Below are 19,763 nucleotides of genomic sequence, written 5' to 3' on the forward strand. Positions count from 1 at the left end.
GAGACTGAGGCAGTCAGTTAAACGGTATGTCTTAGCTTCTTAAATATAAGGGTCAAATCATAACTGTCAAAATTTACTTCTTAATTAAACCGACTATAACTCACATAGATTGGTATCATTTAATAAATGAAAAAAAGTGTTTAGTAATGTTCAATTTGAGCTCTTTCAAATGATACCCCACTTGACCTAGTAACTAGACTTTTAAATTTTGCCCCATCTTCATAATGGGAATTTGCCATAGTTAATTAAAAAAAATAAACACTTTTAATGTGGATTAGCGTTTTTCATAATTATTCCAAATTTCAAATGGATAGCTTACGTAGTTCTTAAGATATTTAGGAATGTGACAGACAGACAGAGTCGCACCATAAGGATTCCTTTTGTACATTTTTGAACGGAACCCTAAAAAAAAAGTAAAATAACAGCTGAAGCTGACAACAATCAAATGTACGGCGCAAAAAACTGATATCAAACAATTACCTGTACTTGCAATGCATGGCCATAGAGTCCGTCTGAGGCCAGAACGGTGTACACTGCTGGGGTGCCAAGTCTATCCAGAGATCTGCTGCTTCATTCTCTTCCATGAATCGCAAATGACGTTTAGTGTCGTTGTACACGAGGAAGTATGGTAAGAGGGTCACGATTTTGGTCAGTTGGGGGCAGAGTTCGGAGAGCGTTACCTGTGGGAGAAAAGTAAGTTACAATCGAAGAAATGGATAAAATGGTATATATTTTTTCAAACGAATAATAAGATGAAACGAATAAATTATTATAAACGGGGTACAATACGTAAAATTCGATTATTCAAAGATTACTTTTTAGCCGATAACTTTAAGCTACTTATGATTTTCTAGCATTGTAGCAGGTCTCTTAAGTATATAAAAACGACAAACTCTTTTTCGTTTTTTTTTTTTTTAATACATGATAGTATCTATAATGAGATGAAATATAGCATGAAGCTTGAGTGCATAGTTCAAAAGGATAGACGTGTAGATGTATAACTACTTGACGCTCGGTGAGGTTATCTTTTTCAGACAAATTCAACTTTAGCATTGTATAGTAAATAATCCAAACCTTATGTATTTTATTTATCATATTGGGTCTTGGGGTCTAAGCATAAGTAAGGATATAAAATCAGAACTGAATCAACAACAGTCCATTCCATTCAATATATTAAATAAGCGACGATGAAAACCCACTTTCCATTTATCGGTAGAAAAATTGTTTTGTCGGTAGAAAAATGCGGCAAATTTAAAAAGCGTAGGCGCGAAGGATCAATATCTTGTACAAATTTTGAATTTTGCGCCTTTTCTACTGACAAAGCGGGCTCGCTGAAGTGTACACTACACAAATTCAGTTTTAAAGTATATTTTACATTGAGCAGGATCCGGTAGTTCATCTTCCTCTCGGTGTGCGCGCACACGATAAGGCCGGGCGCGGCGGCGGCGGCGCGGCACGCGCGGGACCACGCGGACTGTTAAACAAACACTTATATTCAAAGTTTACTTCATTAAGGGTTCAATAGAAATTAAACTAAACTAGTTATATATGTGGTCATAGAATAATAGTTATGTATGTGGTCATAGAATAAGGCTTAGGTACGCTTAAAAAATATTGAAGTGTGCGAAAAAACCTTAATCACCTAGGTGGTATCCTTAGTTTTAATATTGTAAGATTGAATTGAATTTCTTTTTAATTTCTTGCCATGTAAACCCCTTTATTTTCGTTCATGTTTTGCACTGATGCTAGTAAGTAATAAACTAATAAATGGTCTTGTTATCGTTGTTATCTGTATCTATCAGCACGCGTACGACATGGCCTCTTTTCTCATCATGACGTCTCGCCGGCAGACTAGATGGCGTTGATCGCCGCCCTTTCGCCGCCGCAAAGCCGCGTTCAGTTTTATGTTTATGCCGTGTCGTACAGCTGCGTTCGTGACCCACAAATGGTCTCGCCGGAAGATCAGCGCTGACTTTTGGGTTAGCATTAATGCTGAGGCGGGACCATTTCGTGGTAAACTATTTATTTATTCTATGTTTCTTTCTTTTGTTATGTTGTTATACTTTTGTATGTCATAGTTTATCACGAATAAATGCTATGATTTCTGATTTCTGAAAAAGGAAGCCATCACGTATACAAACACTTCATGAGTGTGATAGACACGGGCAACTTATTCAAAAACGGGACCACTTTGAAAATTAGATTCTATAGCGGACTAGCGGCTGGCTTAAATTTACTGAAACTTAAGGTTAGTTACGGTGGTTGGATACATCTTGGTATACAACTTTTAAATACAAAAGCAAATAAGTTTTCGGATTACGGATTCCATATTAGTTAAAACGGATTTCGTCGTACTTTTGATAGTTGACAAGCAATCTTGTTTGTACAGTCAGCATCAAAAATAGCATATCAAACTATGCGTCCAAAATATTTACCAGTCTCTGATAGCTTAAACAACTTTTGTTATAAGATAACAGTGATAGCAGATACACACAAAAAAAGATACGTATCTATAGAACAATTAAACTATTGCAGATACTTTTGAAGGCGAACTGTCGAGATATACATAGTTCCATTTTGAAAAGTATTCGAGGGCGGCAGATACTTTCGGCGCATTGTTTCAAACGCTACTTTTGATGCTGACTCTATAAGTACATTCTAAATTTGAAAATAACACTTCAGTACTTGAATACTAAGTACCTGGGCGACCGAGCTTTGCTCGGTTATAACTATTTATTGTAATATGGTGGTGTATAGGTGATAATCTTAACTAAATTTTTTTACTAAATTAAACTTGTCTAAAACAATAAAAATTAAAAAATGATATATAAACTTGAACATATAAAAAAAAAACAAAGATTAGTCACCGGGCGAGATTCGAACCCGTAACACTCGTTTAGTAGTCCGCGTCTTAACCCGCTGGACCAGACGGACAGTGGCCGGCAACACGAAATTAGCGACCATAGTCTGCGTCGTAAGAAAAACGCATATATATATATACAAGAATTGCTCGTTTAAAGGTATAAGTTCTTCGATGGAAAATAAACTGAAGTTGCAATGACCTGGTGCGCGCGCAGCCGAAGCTTGTCGGCCTGCCGGTGGCGCCGCGCCGGCGCCCACAGCAGCGGCTCGTCCGTCACCTCGTACACCGTGTCCGAGTGGCTGCCCTGGACAATAGCACAACTTCACTAGCTACGCACCTACGTAGGCAGACAACGCAACGTGAAAACTAAAAATAGTTTTGAAAATCTGTCCAGCCGCGTGTTGGACAGTTATAAAATAGGTATAAAGATTCTGGTGAGTTGAGAAGACAAGAGTAAAAAGGTTCGAAATAATCGGAATATACTAACCCCCTTATTCATAAACGTCTCGTAAAGTTACGATGCCGCTAATAATCGTTTGTCCCTTTCCATCATACCAATACGTCGGAAAGGGACAAAAGATTATTAGCGGCATCGTAACTTTAGTACACGTTTATGAATAAGGGGGTATGTGCTTGCATTTATTTACGAGAGACTAATAAATTTTACCTTTAGCTGCAATGGCAGTGTGGTCTTATTGATAATCCAATATGGCGCATGCAGATGTAATTGCCAGCAGTCTGCTCGTCGCAACCACGCTCGGACACCCAACTGCTTATTCCCGCCCTGGGTGTCGCATTCTGTACTCATTGTTATGTTTTTTTCGGTCACATCTGTAAAAAAAACTATTTTATAAATAAATTCGGGCTTCGCAGGTAGGGTCACAAATGACTACGCTAGGAGGCCGTAAAGTTCTAGTTATGTTATGTTGCGTTAAATTATGTTAAGTTACTTTATGTTAAGGTATATTAAGTACGGTTAAGCTATGTTAAGTTGTGTTATGTTATGCTTAAGTTATGTTATTGACTAGTTGTTATAGACGGAAGTTTATTTATTTAAACTTTATTGCACAGTAAAAAAATATACAGTGACAAATGGCGGACTTAATGCCACGCAGTATTCTCTACAAGTCAACATTTAGGCCAAACAGAGAAGCATAATTGGTGCGGGGTATGTACACCCTCCATCCCTGATGTTCTCTGTAGGTCGCATTTATCATCCGATTCTCGAGAAATATTGTAAGCAGGTTCAATATTTAAATATAATTCTTTTGTCTATAAAATTTTTGGACTTATCCAAAATAGTGGAGGCATAGTGTTATTTTAAGTTTAAATTCATAAAAAAAAACAACGGGTTGCACTCCGGGAGGAGGCAGAAGTGAAAACTTGAATATTAATGCATTTTTGACATTTTGGAATGGTTAGGGAATGGAATTTTGCACGAATTGCTTTAATTGACATATCATTTATGTGGTAAAATACAATCTTCATTCATTGCGCTATCGTACACAAACATGACAATTTATATTACATAAACAATTTAAGTACTAGCTTCAACGACATTGTAACAGTTTTTCGATCAGGTCACGTGTCTCACGAATTTTCAATCCGACGAATCTGTCGGTCACGTGACCTGTCGCTAGTTTAACACTTTTTCCCCATCACAAAAACTGCACAGCGCCGCTAAAGAAGTTTTCTCTTCAAAAAGATGTTTGGGACCACCAATACCTGGTGACAGAGTGAAGCTGCCGGTCCACGGCAGCCCCATGTACTGCACATGCACAGTGACCCGGTGCGCCTGTGTGAGCTCCAGTGCGTGTGTGTGCGTGCGCTCGCCTGCCGACACCCGCATGCTGATGTCGCCGCAGGTAAGCTCTAACGCGTATGGAAGGCGGTTGTAGACCGCCAGTGGGGGGAGCACCCGGATTAGGTAGTTGGGGATGGAACGGGTTATTTTTGGGGAGGGGCAGCCTGAAACAAACATATTCATAAACATTTTAAAGGACCATGGGGAAATTTGTATGAAGCCTGGTCCAAAAACCGACAGAGCTCATAAAATAAGTATTTTTACCTACTTCATTTCTTTCTATGGGCACTCTCAGCTGTGTCGGTTTTTGGACCATTTTGACGTATTAACTTACTGAAATTGAGCACCTTATGATGCCCTGAAAAAGTAATCGAGTGAATCAACCGGCCTGGAAATATACAGTAAGCTGCAAAGATACTTGATCCCCTCATACAACTAACTATCTCTGCTAACTGTTACGAGTCAAATGTTTCGAACAAAATCGTCGCCAGAAGTCAATTTAGGTACTTACAGATGTAGTGAATAATCCTTTCTCATCGTATTTTCACAAAAACGTACGAACGTGTCATGCTATTTCAGTCTGTCTCAGTACAAAAAGTACTGAGGTTGATTGAAGTAGCATGATAAATGCGAACGTTTCTGGGAAAACACGAAGGGAAAGGATTATTCACTACATCTATACACCACTTTGAACGTTATATTTCGATCGCTCAAAGATTGATAAGAAATGTACGCGTACGCCGTGGTTAGATCGATTTACTATGTACAAGGTGCCCGTGAGTATTGCGAGACGGTACATTCCTGATGGCAACAGAAGCAAAAAATGTCATGAGTTTTGTGAAATTCAACAAAAAAAATTTTTTTTTTGTTTTTTTCCCTTTTTTTGAACACTCCTGTACATAAAACGTATTTTTTATTGATAAACACAAACTAAAATTAACTAAAAAAAATGCTTTTGTTTGGGGGTAGCCTCTCGAATACATTTTTTTTAATTTTTCGATGTCAATCAATAGGTATGTCCAGACTAGACCTCAAAGAGGCAATACCGCAGTCAAAAATGTGTTTTGTACCGACTTATGGCGAAAGAATGATTTCGAAAAACATTTAATTATCTCTGAAACTAGGCCTAACCCAGAAAATTTTATATGACATTTTAGTTTCTAAATATTACCAGCAATGCACCGTTAAAATCTCTCGCAATGCTCACGGGCACCTTGTATAAATCATAAAAAATCATTACACCATGGCCACTTTGTTCGATATAATAAAATCGTATAACATATTCAAACAGAATTACCTTCGACTGTTAGTATCCTCATGGCGAAAACCTTGGAGTCTTCCTCGGACTTAGATGGACATACTATATCCCTTGGACTGCCCAGGTCTTTGGCCAGTTCCATCCACCAGATGCCTTGAGTTGAGGTTTGGTAATTGCTAGAACAAAGTGTGTAGCTCTGGTTACATTATAAAATGGCAAAACACAGATGCTGGGTATATTTAAATTAAACTGGAGAGGTTAAATCATTTTGAGAGCAATCCAACGTTTTTGATAGCAATGGTGGTTTAAAGAACTCCTTGATCAAAAACCCCAAGCTTGAACTCATTCGGAAAGTCTCAAGGAAGAATTGACAGACATATTCCGTTTTGACATGAGTTTGGACCCAAGTATGTCCTTAAACTACGTCCAAAAGAGAGGTATGGGCATTGGGAATGTCATCTCGCTTTGTGTGGTAGGGCACATCACAGCGGATGTCATTCCAGATCTAGAGCAGAACCCAACTGGGGAAGTACCTCCACCTTACAGAAACCCACAGCCAAATAACTCTAGAGCCTACTCATAGTGTAGTGTTCCTGCCGGTGAGTAAGGTTGCCAGAGCTCATCGAGGGTGCGGAGTGTTAGGGTCGGCAACGCGCATGTAGCTACTCTAGAGTTGTAGGTGTCCATAGGCTACGGAGACTGCTAACCACCAGGCGGGCCATATGGTTGTTTGCCACCAATGTAGTATTTAAAAAAACTCATGGCTATGTCAGTTTTGAATGAACTGGATCGATTTACATGAAATACAACTATATACCAGTACCACAAGTTTAAAATTTTATTAGGTATCAATATCATTTTTATTTTTGGTATGGCCTGAGTTTTTTCTTTCTCCTGTGAAAATTTTTTTGGCTGGGAACTGCGGCAATCAAATAAAATTCACACCTTAACTAACATATTCCAGTCAGTCTTGGAGTTTAATTTAGAGCTTTGTGACTACTGGGTGTTTATTTAGTTAACCTGCAATAATTTACGTGGTAAATATATATGTAGGTCATACTGATCAACTTTTACTATGGTACCAACCCCGAAATCGCGAAAAAAAAATTACTCTCCGATACAAAACGTCAACAAGATCAGACAGCCAAAATGTTAGAAACAAAAATTTTTTTTCACGATATCGTGGTCGGTCCTATAGTCAAACTTGCTCAGTCATCATTCGCTTGCCCTTATCCCATTCATTTGGGGTCGGCGCAGCATGTCTTTTTCTTCCATATCTTTCTGTCACCCGTCATCTCATCATTCACTCGCGTTCGTTTCATGTCATCTCTCACACAATCCATCCACCTTTTCCTAGGTTTTCCTCTCCCGTTCCATCCCTCCACATTCATTCGTAATACCTTTCTCGTCACATGACTTTCATCCCTCCGCATCACATGCCCATACCACGCTAGGCGATTCGCTCTTACTTTATCTATTATGGGTGCAACTTTCAGGCTTCCTCTTATATACTCATTCCTTATCCTATCCATTCTTGTCACACCACACCACACCAAACTTGCTCAGTATGACCTATATATTCACCCTGTACATTATTGCAGGTGACTAAATAAACACTCTATATAGTTGGATAGTTTTACGGTAGTAGATGAAATACTTGACGACCGGTCTGGCCTCGTGGGTAGTGACCCTGCCTATGAAGCCGATGGTCCCGGGTTCAAATCCTGGTAAGGGCATTTATTCGTGTGATGAGCATGGATATTTTTTCCTGGGTCATGGGTGTTTTCTATGTATTTAAGTATTTATAAATATTTATATGTTATATATATCGTTGTCTAAGTACCTTCAACACAAGCCTTATTGAGCTTACTGTGGGACTTAGTCAATTTGTGTAATAATGTCCTATAATATTTATTATTTATTTATACTGTGTCTATACATTGACATTTTGTTTTTTGTCGTGACATTTTTTTATTTATTAATTAGTGAAAGCCTTTGTTTTATCCTTTTGTATAAAATACTGTGTCTTTTTCTTTAAGAAATAAATACCTCTAATCTAATCTACTTACTCAGCAAGTACGGGCAATAGGAACAACTTGCAATGGTACGCGATATACAAGGGTACATTGTAGGTGTCCTGCGGCGCCACGCACGCCAGCCGCATCTTGTCGTCGAACGGGTTGCTGACGGATCCGATCAGCTCGGCCCCTATCGCTTGCAAGTCGGTTTTTTTGTAGAATAGCTCTAGTGGGTATGAGGTCTCGTTGCGGAGCTGGAAGTAGTTTTTAACGTAAAATATACATATATTATGTAGCGAATGAAATATATCCAATATCCAAATCTCTGTTATTATATCAAACATGTTTTTTTATAGTTTATTCTGCTAAATGTCTTTATTCTCGTCTATCTAATTGTGATTATTTATATTGTTCCTAATTGCAAGTAGTTAATTTGAATTATATTTTATTGATTTCCTAATACATTAGAATTATAAAATCGTTGACATTAATATTTACGTGAATTGAAATAATTAATTGACATTGTATTTTAATTTGTGATAATATTGTAATTAATTATGTTTAAAATTAAACTTAATTTGACAGTGTGTGATTAATACCAAATAAAATCTACTATCCTACTAAAAATAAAATTTTAAAAGTTTATCTATATGTAGATTACCTAATTTGGATGAAATTTAGTAAAGAAGTTAACCTTAAAGTTAAGATACTTTTAATGCCGGAATCCATAGCCTAAACGATTGAAAGGGGTTGAAAGTTAATGCGCTTACAAGAGTAGGTACTATTGAGAAAAGTAAACAATCTCATAAGCATAGCATGTCATTTGACACCGATGGAACAGAAAGCATTCGTTACTTTTTGTACCTATTTATTTTTAATAGCGAAACCTTTTATCGAATCGCTATTATCCAAATGTAAATTCATGAAAATTGTTTCATTACATACACAGTATATAACATAAAATCACCTGCAGAGGCGATCGCACGACGATTTTCTGCTGGTTATAACTCGAAGTCCGCTCGACAACAATATAGTAACGGGTTCCATTCCTGCTCGGGTGTAGCACATGCAACTTCGACACAGTGCGCTGGGGGCAAGGAATCTGAAAACAAAAGACAGTCATTCGATATATGACTGGACAGTAATTCGATATCAGCACGATTTCCATTACGTTTCTTAGCTCCAATAGTTAAATTTTTTTGTTTGTTCATGTAGTTAAATAAAAATATTGTTTTGTGTTTTGTGTGTCCACAATGTTTTTAAATGAGGGAATTTTTTTTTTAATTATTGCCTCTCACAGCTACGGGATACCAGCCCGCCATGCCAGGCCCCTTTATCAATTAGACTATCGAGAGTTGTCCGTCTGTTGTGATTATTTCTACCATATCATTCACACGCTCCATGTTTTTTTTATTGTCATACTTTCGAACGTAACGTAACGAACGAATAAATTCAAATGCTCGAATCAGGTGAAATCGATTACGACGTCCAAGCCAGAATAAGTGCTGCTTGGACAAAATGGCGAAAAGTAACCGGTGTCATCTGCGACCCCAGGATACCGGTGAAGCTAAAGGGCCTTGTGTACAAGAGAATCAACCGCCCAGTCCTACTATATGGTAGCGAGACCTGGCCTGTCCTCGGAAGACATGTCCAGCAGCTTCACATAACCGAGATGAAGATGTTGCGATGGATGTGTGGCGTTACGCGATTAGATCGCATACGTAACGAACATATCCGTAGCAGCCTCGGAATCCGTGACGTAGCGGATAAGCTGCTCGAAAGTCGCCTCAGATTGTACGGCCATATAAGTCGCAGACCAGTAGACTACGTCGGAAATAGATGCCTCAACCTCATTGTCCAAGGCTCTAGAGCACACGGTCGTGGTAGGCCTAAGAAGCGCTGGCTGGACGTCGTGTCAGAGGACATGGAAGAGAACAATCTCACACCACAAGTTGTGTGTTTAATTTTTTTTTTTTTTTTTATAAATATTATAGGACATTATTACACAAATTAACTAAGTCCCACAGTAAGCTCAATAAGGCTTGTGTTGAGGGTACTTAGACAACGATATATATAATATATAAATATTCATAAATACTTAAATACATAGAAAACACCCATGACTCAGGAACAAATATCCATGCTCATCACACAAATACATGCCCTTACCAAGATTTGAACCCGGGACCATCAGCTTCGTAGGCAGGGTCACTACCCACTAGGCCAAACCGGTCGTCAAAACATTTGTATGTCATTATGTTATTTTCATATTGGTGAGCAATAAAGAATATTTGTATTGTATTGAATTGTATAACGAAGTAAGTAAATTAGGGAAGTGGACCCTGGCGCTAGGCCCGGAAAACGCTAGGTTGAAGAAGAACGATTTGTTAGCTGTGCGTCCAATACGCAGTGTGTCCGTTGTGTGTTAACCAAATTAAATGATGATTCACTGCATTCTTAGCGCGAACGAACTATTTTTTTTTGTGTACCGTAAGTTCATCCAAATCATGCAGTTTGATAGTAAGCGTCTTGTCGGTAAGCCGTCGATGTAGCTTCGGGGCGTCCGGGGGTGGCGATAATGGAGAATGCCAAGTCGTTGGCTTAGTCTCTAGAGCTGATGATGGAAACCCGCCTTCCAAGCTGTAAAAAAGATGGTCACTTCTTATCTATACTAATGAATAAGTTTCTGTTAAGAATACAGATGTAGTGCGACTCCTTAGCTCGATTTAGAAAGGAGGTATGTCAGGTATGGTCGCAGCTTTCAGAGCTTTAAGGAGAAATTAAGCATAATTTGAAAACTATAAGTCTAAAGAATATACTTCCAAAGACAATATTGTAGAATAATATACTTCTCCTAGACATTTTTATTGTAGCTTTTACAGTTTTCATGAAAATAGTGGTTTTAGGCTCGATCTAGTGTGAGGGCTATCGTTTGCTCTAAGAAGCGACTGTACACACTTTATAGTTATTTTAATTTAATTAATTTTACGAGTAATGATTCATGTCATGTCAATTTGGAAAATAAATGTAAATTTTTAAATACTAAAAATGGTGATATAAAAGTGGGGGGGGGAGGGTTAACAAAAACTTCTCGGCGTGTTTCTACTTCCAATTATTCTTATAAACCTAAAAGCTATGTGCATGCCTAGTTTCGTGCTTTCGGTCGGAGGGGACCATAGTTGAGGCTGCAGCTGAAGTAATGAACATTTTTCGGATATTATTAGAAAAGTTCTCTTAAATCTCCGAAAATGTCACAATTTTGCAAATTTTCCATTGACACAACAAATATGAGATTTTTCTATAACGCTTATATAGCTTTAAAAATACAGATTTTACTATCCCCAAAGCACCTATAGGAGTCTTCAGAACGAAGTATAACCTGAAATACAAGAGCTTTACCAGTATCCATCCGTTGTTTCCTTTATCACATCAGCTCGCTGGTACAGTCGAGTTCATAAATATGTATACAATTGCAATCAGGTGAAAACATGTATACATATTGATGAACTTGACTGTACAAGTCAGCATCAAATAGATAGTGAAGGGCCAAATATATCGGAATCCTTATTTCGATGGTAACAAAATGGTGGTATTTGATGCTGACTGTACTAAATTATTGTAACGTCATCTTACAAAGGTAAGCTAAGTTTCATATTTATACGACCATTCGAAGTACGTTAAAGTCGACTTGCAAGAGTTTGTTACTCAGTTGCTAATGAATTTAATAAAAATGTATATTTTTTTTTCTTTTATTATTTAGGGACTTACAATCCTTAATGATTATGTCAGCCCCATCGTACCTTAATCAATATTACAGTCAATATTTATGTTATAGTCTTATATCTACTTAAATAGTCTAACACAAATAAATAAATTTGTTTGGCCTCAACTGACGTAGGCTCTGCCAAAATACACCGGAATCCACCCATATCTAACCTATTCAGTACTAGTGAATTTAATAAAAGTGTATTTGTAAAAATAGATTCCCAAAATTTAATGCAATGCTATCAAAAATCTGTAAACTTACCAATCCCAGTCGTCACTGACATCGGTTGTCTCCGGTTTCAATTCAGCTGCATCATCCAGCATATCTGCTGATGATGTATCACATCCTGGAAACAATATCGAGTATCTAATCGCAATAAGCTACTGGTGCAATCGGCCCTATTTCTGACACCATTTGTAAGTATATCTGTCTCTCGAGTTTTTGAAATCAACTGTTTTTAACTCCATTGCATCAAATCCTCTAGAATCGTCTAGTTGCTACTCGAATTATCTAGCGCCATCGCCACGGACAATTCGATCAGCGTAATGTATTTACGTTACGTTGGACTATTTAAGTGTATTTTGACCAAATTTAAAAATGGAAAAATTACTGTCTTGGGTGAGACTTGAACTCACGGCCTCTGGCTCACCCAAAACAGTATTTTTTCCATTATTAAATTTATTCTAAGCTTAATAGCATCGTTCGCAGACGTATTTGCTTGTTAAAAAATAACTTTGTATTTTAACTGTTTTAACTTTTAAGATATTTTTCAGTGAAATAAATTTTATCTTATTTTTCCCCGGAAAATGTCCCCGTTATACACTCGATTACTGCAAATAGGCAATACTGCTCCTCCTTCATAACATACCCATCGAGCTAGCTAGCTTAGGGCTAGTAGAAGAAGGCAGAGGGTCGACATACATGGAAATCGCTCCACCGACAGTCTAAGTCTTAAATATATGGGCACTGCTAGATATTTACTCGTATATAAGTACTCATACAACATTGTGCAAACCCGGGGTAAGTTCCGTTAAGCAATTGGGTTTCTAGAAGAGATACATTGCAGCTGATACTTGCTTTAGCCGCGCTACCATGCTTCTTTATACCATTGTTTACCCAAGGAAGTACTTCAATTTTTGCATTTTACATGCGCCGTGTGCAAGATTATTAATATATAATTTACCTGGTGTGCTTGGCCTGCTGCTGTCCACGTCGTAATCCGCCACGATAAGCACCCGATCGTTTCCTGCGAGGTCTGTCTCCGAATGTGTCTTCAAGTGAACGGTGGAGCCAGGCTCTAGAAGCAATCGAAAACTAACTATTAATACAAATACTAATAATAAACCGCGGATAATCGATACTAGTATCGACACCACCGCCAATTTTCGTAGAATCGTCCACAATGAAGTGACTGGTCCTATGGGGTCGGTAAAGTGCTTCGTTTTTATTTTTTCCTCAGTGAGCGTAACCATGTTTTCGAATTTTAATTTGTTGTAAGTTTTATAAAATAAAAAAGTAATCGCTGAGTTCCCTTAAAAATAAAATTGCGCATTCTTAGAAGTATTTTTTTGTTGGATTTTATGCGTTTGTGCATAACTATTAAAAAATTTTAACCGACTTCAATTTCATAGAAGTATAGAAGGTTCTGTATTCAGTTGTGGCAATTTTTTTAAAGTGCATTTTAGACCACTGTTCGTGATTTTTTCTATCGAGTGAAAGTCAAAAACAATCGCATTCGAATCGCTGAGGTCCCTAGAGAAAATACTCAAGATTGCTAATTAAATTTTTCACAAACGTATTTGTATCTAAAACAGCAGTACGATTTTTCAATAACCACGCTCTCTGAGCCTTCGGCACCTTAAGTAAACGCAATTGTTAAGTTTAACCCAAAACACGGAAGTAATAATCGTTGTATGACTAAACATACCAACGTACATCATTAGTAAGTGGAGTTACGATTGCCCCAATACAAGCGGTCTGGTCCACACTGAGCGCAGCTAGCGCTGGGCCCAGCGCCGCATGCGCCGTCAGTTTCAGCGCCGAACTCGCTTCGATGACTATGTATATGCAGAGACGCTTAATACTTACGTATGTCATTAGTAAGTGTCGAGGCGTGGTCATAATAGCACCCACACATGCCGTCCGATCTACTGTAAGCGCAGCCAGCGCTAGGCACAGCGCCGCATGCGTCAATTTCAGCGCCGAACGCGCTTTAATTGCTACGTGTGTGAGACGCTCAATACTTACGTATATCGTTAGTAAGCGTCAGTTGTTGAGGTGGCGTTACAATAGCCCCCACACAAGCCGTCCGATCCACGCTGAGCGCTGCCAGCGCACGTCCCAGCGCCGCGTGCGCTGTTAATTTCAGCGCTGAGCGCGCTTCGATGACTATATAGGTGCAGAGACGCTCGACGCTTTCTGATTCAAGGCCAGAGTCTACGCTATCTTGGCGAATGGGGTCCTGGAAAAAAATTCGGTAAATTTAAATACCAGAAACAATAGGAAATATCGTAGAAATAAAAAAAACACAGCAGTAGAAAAACAAATTTACGAAAATACACTAAAAAGACACGAACTGATTTTTTTATACTACGTCGGTGGCAAACAAGAATACGGCCCGCCTGATGGTAAGCAGTCTCCGTAGCCTATGTACGCCTGCAACTCCAGAGGAGTTACATGCGCGTTGCCGACCCTAAACCGCCCCCCCCCCCCCTCGTTGAGCTCTGGCAACTTTACTCACCGGCAGAAACACAACACTATGAGTAGGTAGGTAGGGTTTTATGCTTTCAATGAATTTTAAGCCAAACTTTTTAAAATGTGCATTTATCTCACCTCTCAAATATGCCGGTTTGTAGAGTCGCCGAGATGCAATGGTAGTCATCCTCAATAATAACCTAAAATTACTAACCGCGTAACCAGAGGAAATTTTATGAAAATTTCAAGTTAACTAGCACTTTTTACTGCCGTATTGTCTGGAGCCAGCTATGCTGAAGACTCGCAAACCCGGATTCGATCGTCTCATTTAATATGAGACATATTTTTTCTTAATAATCTCATGGAATGAATCCGTCAACTAACCTGAACCGTAACAGTCCTCTCTTTCCTCTCGCCGTCGATGAAAGAGACAGTCTTGTCAACCTCCTTGTCAGTTTCTCCGTCGCTCTGCTCAGGCGCAGACGAGTCTGAATCGTTGCTTAGTTCTTCAGCACTTGAATCGCTAGAAGATAAAAGAGTTACATTAGGTTACGCGCATGTAACTCCTCTGGAGTTGCAGGTGTACATAGGCTACGGAGACTGCTTACCATCAGGCAGGCCGTATGCTTGTTTGCCACCGACGTAGTATATATATAAAAAAAAACGGTTAGATACTGTTCATAGTGGCATTGGTTTTGATAGATGAACCCTCTTCTGTCTTCCTCTTCTGTGATATGTTAAACCTCTTTTGACATGTATATTATGTGTAAGAAATTGTGTATTGGTTTCACAATGCTTTTGATTTCTGTTATGCTGTGAAATTTTCATAAAAAACCGAAGAATTAAACATAAAATAAAATAAAAATAGTGTCCCTGTGTCCTCGTGTTCGGTAATACAATTTTGCGAGATTTGGCGTTTTTAAAGTCAGACCAAGATTAGTTGGCAACGATTTGGACAGCCCAGAGAGTGCAAGTGTTATTTTAAACGTAAAACGTTCTATGACATTATGACTTTTACTTGCACAGACTGGGCTATCAAAATCGCTGGCAACTTAACTTGGTCTGGCTCCAGGTTATAAATTATATGGAGATGACACCTGTCATATACCCATCAAGTATGAAAACTACTATAATTTGAAACTATTTATCAAGTGCACTAAGAGGTGGAGTTGATGCGGACAAAGTCATTAAGTTAGATGTCAACTTACTCAGTAAACAGATGTCCCATAGCCGTCGCCAGTTTATCCATAAGTCCGTTCTCGTTCTCCGAGTCAGATTCGTCCACATCCAACGCGTTGAGGAACGACATGTTCCCGCTATATTCTGCATCTTTTCTGTTTCCTTGGGGGTTCTAAAAATATGATAAAAGATTATTGGATTCTAATAATGTATATATGGTATATGAAAGTGACTATAGAATAAAGGTACTCTTTTATTGTATGTGACAGAGAACAGAATAAATATAGGAATGTTGGGAATCAGTGTTAAGTAGTTAAAGTTTTTAATATGGATTTTATTACCTGGTTTAAACTTTCAAGATTTTTACACATGAAGTATTTAATTATTTTACTTATGGGACTTAATCGCGTATTAAGTACCATTCCATAATTTAAGTCCCATAGTAAGCTCAATAAGGCTTGTGTTGTAGGTACCTAGACAACGATATATATAATATATAATTATAAATACTTAAATACATAGAAAACACCCATGACTCGGAAACAAATATCCGTGTTCATCACACAAATACATTACCAGGATTTGAACCCGGGACCATCAGCTTCATAGGCAGGGTCACTATCCACTAGGCCAGACCGGTCGTCGGTATTAACAACAATGAAAAAAGCTACTTTTATCGTCTTACTTTGTCAAGAACTACCTCGTATTCAAACATTCGATACCTACCATAACCATAATTCACACAGTTAACTGAGGTCTTCAGGTCGATTTACGAAATCTGGCACGAATTGAATGAACGCCAAGACTTTCATTGTATGAGTGACACCCGTATCGGTATACAGTCAGAGTCACCATTTTATAGGTTATTGTGACACACACAAAGATATTTGCATTCACTCATTCATTCAATTCGTGCCAGCTTTTGTGAATCGACCTGTACCAATAGTCACTTACAAGTGATGCTGAAAATAGGGTTTTACAAAAGTGGTGCCTTGACCAGGATTTTGCTCCCCCACACTTAACTGGCAATTCGTAAACCTTATTGTCACAGACATAACCACACATGGTCAGTTAAGATTTTTGCAATTAATACTTGAGATCATGTCCTTATATTGCGATAATCTCAGTAAGTACATCAATTTTAGATACATTGCCTGCTAAGCAGGTTCAACGAAAACGATTGATCGATCAAAAGCCGCAATGCAATAGCATGCGATTTGTTGCAAGTTGAGTAGAGGCCTTTGGAGTGGTAAATACCTTAATAAACGTCATCTCGTTGTCCGTATTGTCTTCATCGGCGGAAGTTTCTGATTCGAACGCGCTGCGTTTGCGCGTGCGTTTCGCACTATCTGTGAAAGTCTCGGCGTCAGTCTCTTTTTGAATTGTAGTGTCCAGGCGAGATGACATCGGGTACGCCTTGGCCTAGAAATAATTGTCAGTTTTAGGCAAAAGTTTTAAAGGAACCTAACAACAGGTAACAGATAATACAATAAACCCACCAAAAACATTTCCATATAAATTGTTGCCAAGATATGGCTCGCACTGTCAAATAAGTTTTTGGCAAACATTCCATTTTTGGTACAAGCTTTTATCGCTGACTGTACTTTGAAAATAAATAAAATAAAATATTTTTATTTTAGAACAATACAATACTAATGATTTAAGACAATATGAACGTGACATAAATACAGAATTGAATAGTATAATAACATGGCTTAGTAATAATAATTTAATAATTAATTTGAATAAGACAAATGTAATGCATTTTTATCAGCGGACATCAATAAAATACAATATTAATGTTAACTACGAAGGTACACCAATAGAGAATGTAGCTGTTACCAAATTTCTTGGATTATCAATAGATTATCAGTTAACTTGGAAAAATCACATAAATGAGTTATGTAAATACCTGAGCAAATCGGCTTACGCTCTTAATACATTGTCAAAAATAGCCAATCGAGATACAGTTCTAGTAGCATACCATGGACTAGTAGTATCAAAAATCAGATATGGCATTATTTTTTGGGGCAACTCTGTAAATCGCGAAGCCGCTTTTATAGCCCAAAAGAGATGCATAAGAGCTATCTGCGGTGTGTATGTAAGAGATAGTTGTATTCCCTTATTCAAATCATTAAAACTTCTAACACTGCCTTCATTATATATACTAGAGGTAGCTCTATTCATAAAACGTAATCCAGATTTGTTTACATATGCATCAGAGAGACGTAAGCTACCAATTCGCTCTCAATATGAGGGACAGTTGTACATTCAGCCTATGAAAACGGCATTAATGCGAAATAGTTTCTTTGGAATGGCGCCAAGAATATTTAACAAAATACCGATACATATCAGAAACCTCCCAGTTCATCGATTTAAGAAGCAGTTGACTATCTATTTAATCGAAAAATGTTTTTACTCAATCAAAGACTTCCTAGAGGCTCCTTAATAATGTTAGTTTAGCTATTATTTGACTTAATCATATGTATATAGGTACTTTTATGGAATGATATTTTGTTATTTACAACGCTATGATTTATGTATTTACATTGTTAATCTTAATTTTATTTTATTATTACCTGCATGCAGTTTTACGCAATACTTATTATTTCTATGCCTATTCAGGCAGGATGTGCTGAACTAAAATTGTTTCATTATATCATACTATTGTACCGCATTCAAAGAAATAAATAAATGATTGATTGATTGATTGATTGATTGATTGATTGAACCTTCAAAATTCCATAAAACTTTGTTTTCCACAGGCCACTAATACTCATCGAGACAATGCTAAAAACCCCAAACACAATTAGGTTGCGTTGTTTTATCACAGAGTTCCTATGGCTACCTCCTGTCTCCACCATCAGATCAGCTCGATGGTATGTACCATAATATTGCATTGTCACCAGACTTACATAATTATGTATGAAAATTTAACTTGCAAGATTTGTCCCATACATACTGAGAGGGCAAATAAAATAAAAGCTTGTAAAAAGTTATTAGATCTCTCTGTACAGTCAACAAAAATATTAGCTTAGCATACATATTTGTAAGTTGCCTATGACAATATTTTTCTAATTTTGTTCATTTTTCTCCTAATTTGAGGGGTTGAGAGATATTTGTTTAAGCCGATTGTTGCCATATTCTAAAAAGATTTATTCATTCGTTTATTTTTAAAGACTATCAATTAAGGAAAATACCTGGAATATGCTCGCAGTGAGATCCCAAGGACGATATACGTTCTCGTCGCAGACAACTGGTTCCAAGAGCGGCTCCCAGCAATCCAGGCGGTCGTTGTAGCACGACGCATGCGCTGTCAGGCTCGCCGCGCCGTGCAGTGCGCGGGACCAGTCATGGAGCGTTAATTCTCCGGTCAACTGTATAAATAAACGTTTAATTTAACCATACAACTATGGAAGCCTCCATATACCAAAAAGTGTCCGACAAAAAACCATAAATAGGTGGCGCTACAATACCTAGAATACTTGAGAAAAAAATCTAATCATAGACAGCGCACTTCACTCCGTCAATAACGCCTAGGTTCTTAGCTACTCTAGCGCTACTCTAAAGAGAGATTTGGAACTATTATTTATAGCTGACAGCTGGACACTTTTGCAACAATTCTGCCTAAGGAGTTTCTGTTCCTTGCCTCTACCCTCCATACATGCAACGTCGTTTATTTAAATAAGAAAAATTCCGTGAGACTCCGACACATTAAAATAAATATCTTATTTTTTTCCCTGCACCATTTTTACATGTCTCTGGCCATATTTAATCCGATGCTTGACTGATAGATAATGAGGCAATAAGTACGAGTACATCATTAATAATTAATTCATTTTCGAGAGGTCGCACAGGACCGAGAAAAGTGGCGCTGTCTTGTGTTGGAGGCCAAGTCTCATTTTGGGTCGCTGAGCCAACGGAGTAAGTTAGTAAGTAGTAAGTAAGTACATCATTAATACATAATTTTTGTATTCGTGCAATAAAGTTTTAATTAATTTAAAAAAGAGATCATCCGGTGGTTGCGGGTCAAGAGGTAACGGGTTGAAGCTATACTTGCCGCAAAGCTAAGTGGCGAGTCAGGTCATAATGCCATCTCTTTCACTCCTAGTTGGTTTTAACAAGGGTAAAGGAAATAGCAATATGATCTCAGTCGCCAGTTCGTTTTGCGGCAAATATTT

General features: G+C 37.9%; 1 protein-coding gene across 2 annotated transcripts in view; it reads right to left on the reverse strand.

The window, feature by feature from the left end:
- Positions 1–19,763, reverse strand: part of LOC133522583 (intermembrane lipid transfer protein VPS13A-like) — an 89,344-nt gene that overhangs the window by 21,665 nt on the left and 47,916 nt on the right. For both annotated transcript variants that reach the window (XM_061857930.1, XM_061857929.1), the window contains exons 35-50: positions 18,783–18,959; positions 16,840–17,004; positions 15,612–15,754; positions 14,788–14,926; positions 13,957–14,170; positions 12,893–13,006; positions 11,971–12,055; positions 10,433–10,583; positions 8,911–9,045; positions 7,995–8,197; positions 5,965–6,101; positions 4,589–4,831; positions 3,531–3,694; positions 3,063–3,167; positions 1,376–1,474; positions 481–680 (exon numbers count right to left, since the gene is read on the reverse strand). In XM_061857930.1, coding sequence (XP_061713914.1) covers positions 481–680; positions 1,376–1,474; positions 3,063–3,167; positions 3,531–3,694; positions 4,589–4,831; positions 5,965–6,101; positions 7,995–8,197; positions 8,911–9,045; positions 10,433–10,583; positions 11,971–12,055; positions 12,893–13,006; positions 13,957–14,170; positions 14,788–14,926; positions 15,612–15,754; positions 16,840–17,004; positions 18,783–18,959 — 2,474 coding nt within the window. The remainder of the gene's footprint in view (positions 1–480; positions 681–1,375; positions 1,475–3,062; positions 3,168–3,530; positions 3,695–4,588; positions 4,832–5,964; positions 6,102–7,994; positions 8,198–8,910; positions 9,046–10,432; positions 10,584–11,970; positions 12,056–12,892; positions 13,007–13,956; positions 14,171–14,787; positions 14,927–15,611; positions 15,755–16,839; positions 17,005–18,782; positions 18,960–19,763) is intronic.

The sequence above is a fragment of the Cydia pomonella genome, chromosome 11 (genome assembly GCF_033807575.1).
Source record: "Cydia pomonella isolate Wapato2018A chromosome 11, ilCydPomo1, whole genome shotgun sequence".
Taxonomy (NCBI): domain Eukaryota; kingdom Metazoa; phylum Arthropoda; class Insecta; order Lepidoptera; family Tortricidae; genus Cydia; species Cydia pomonella.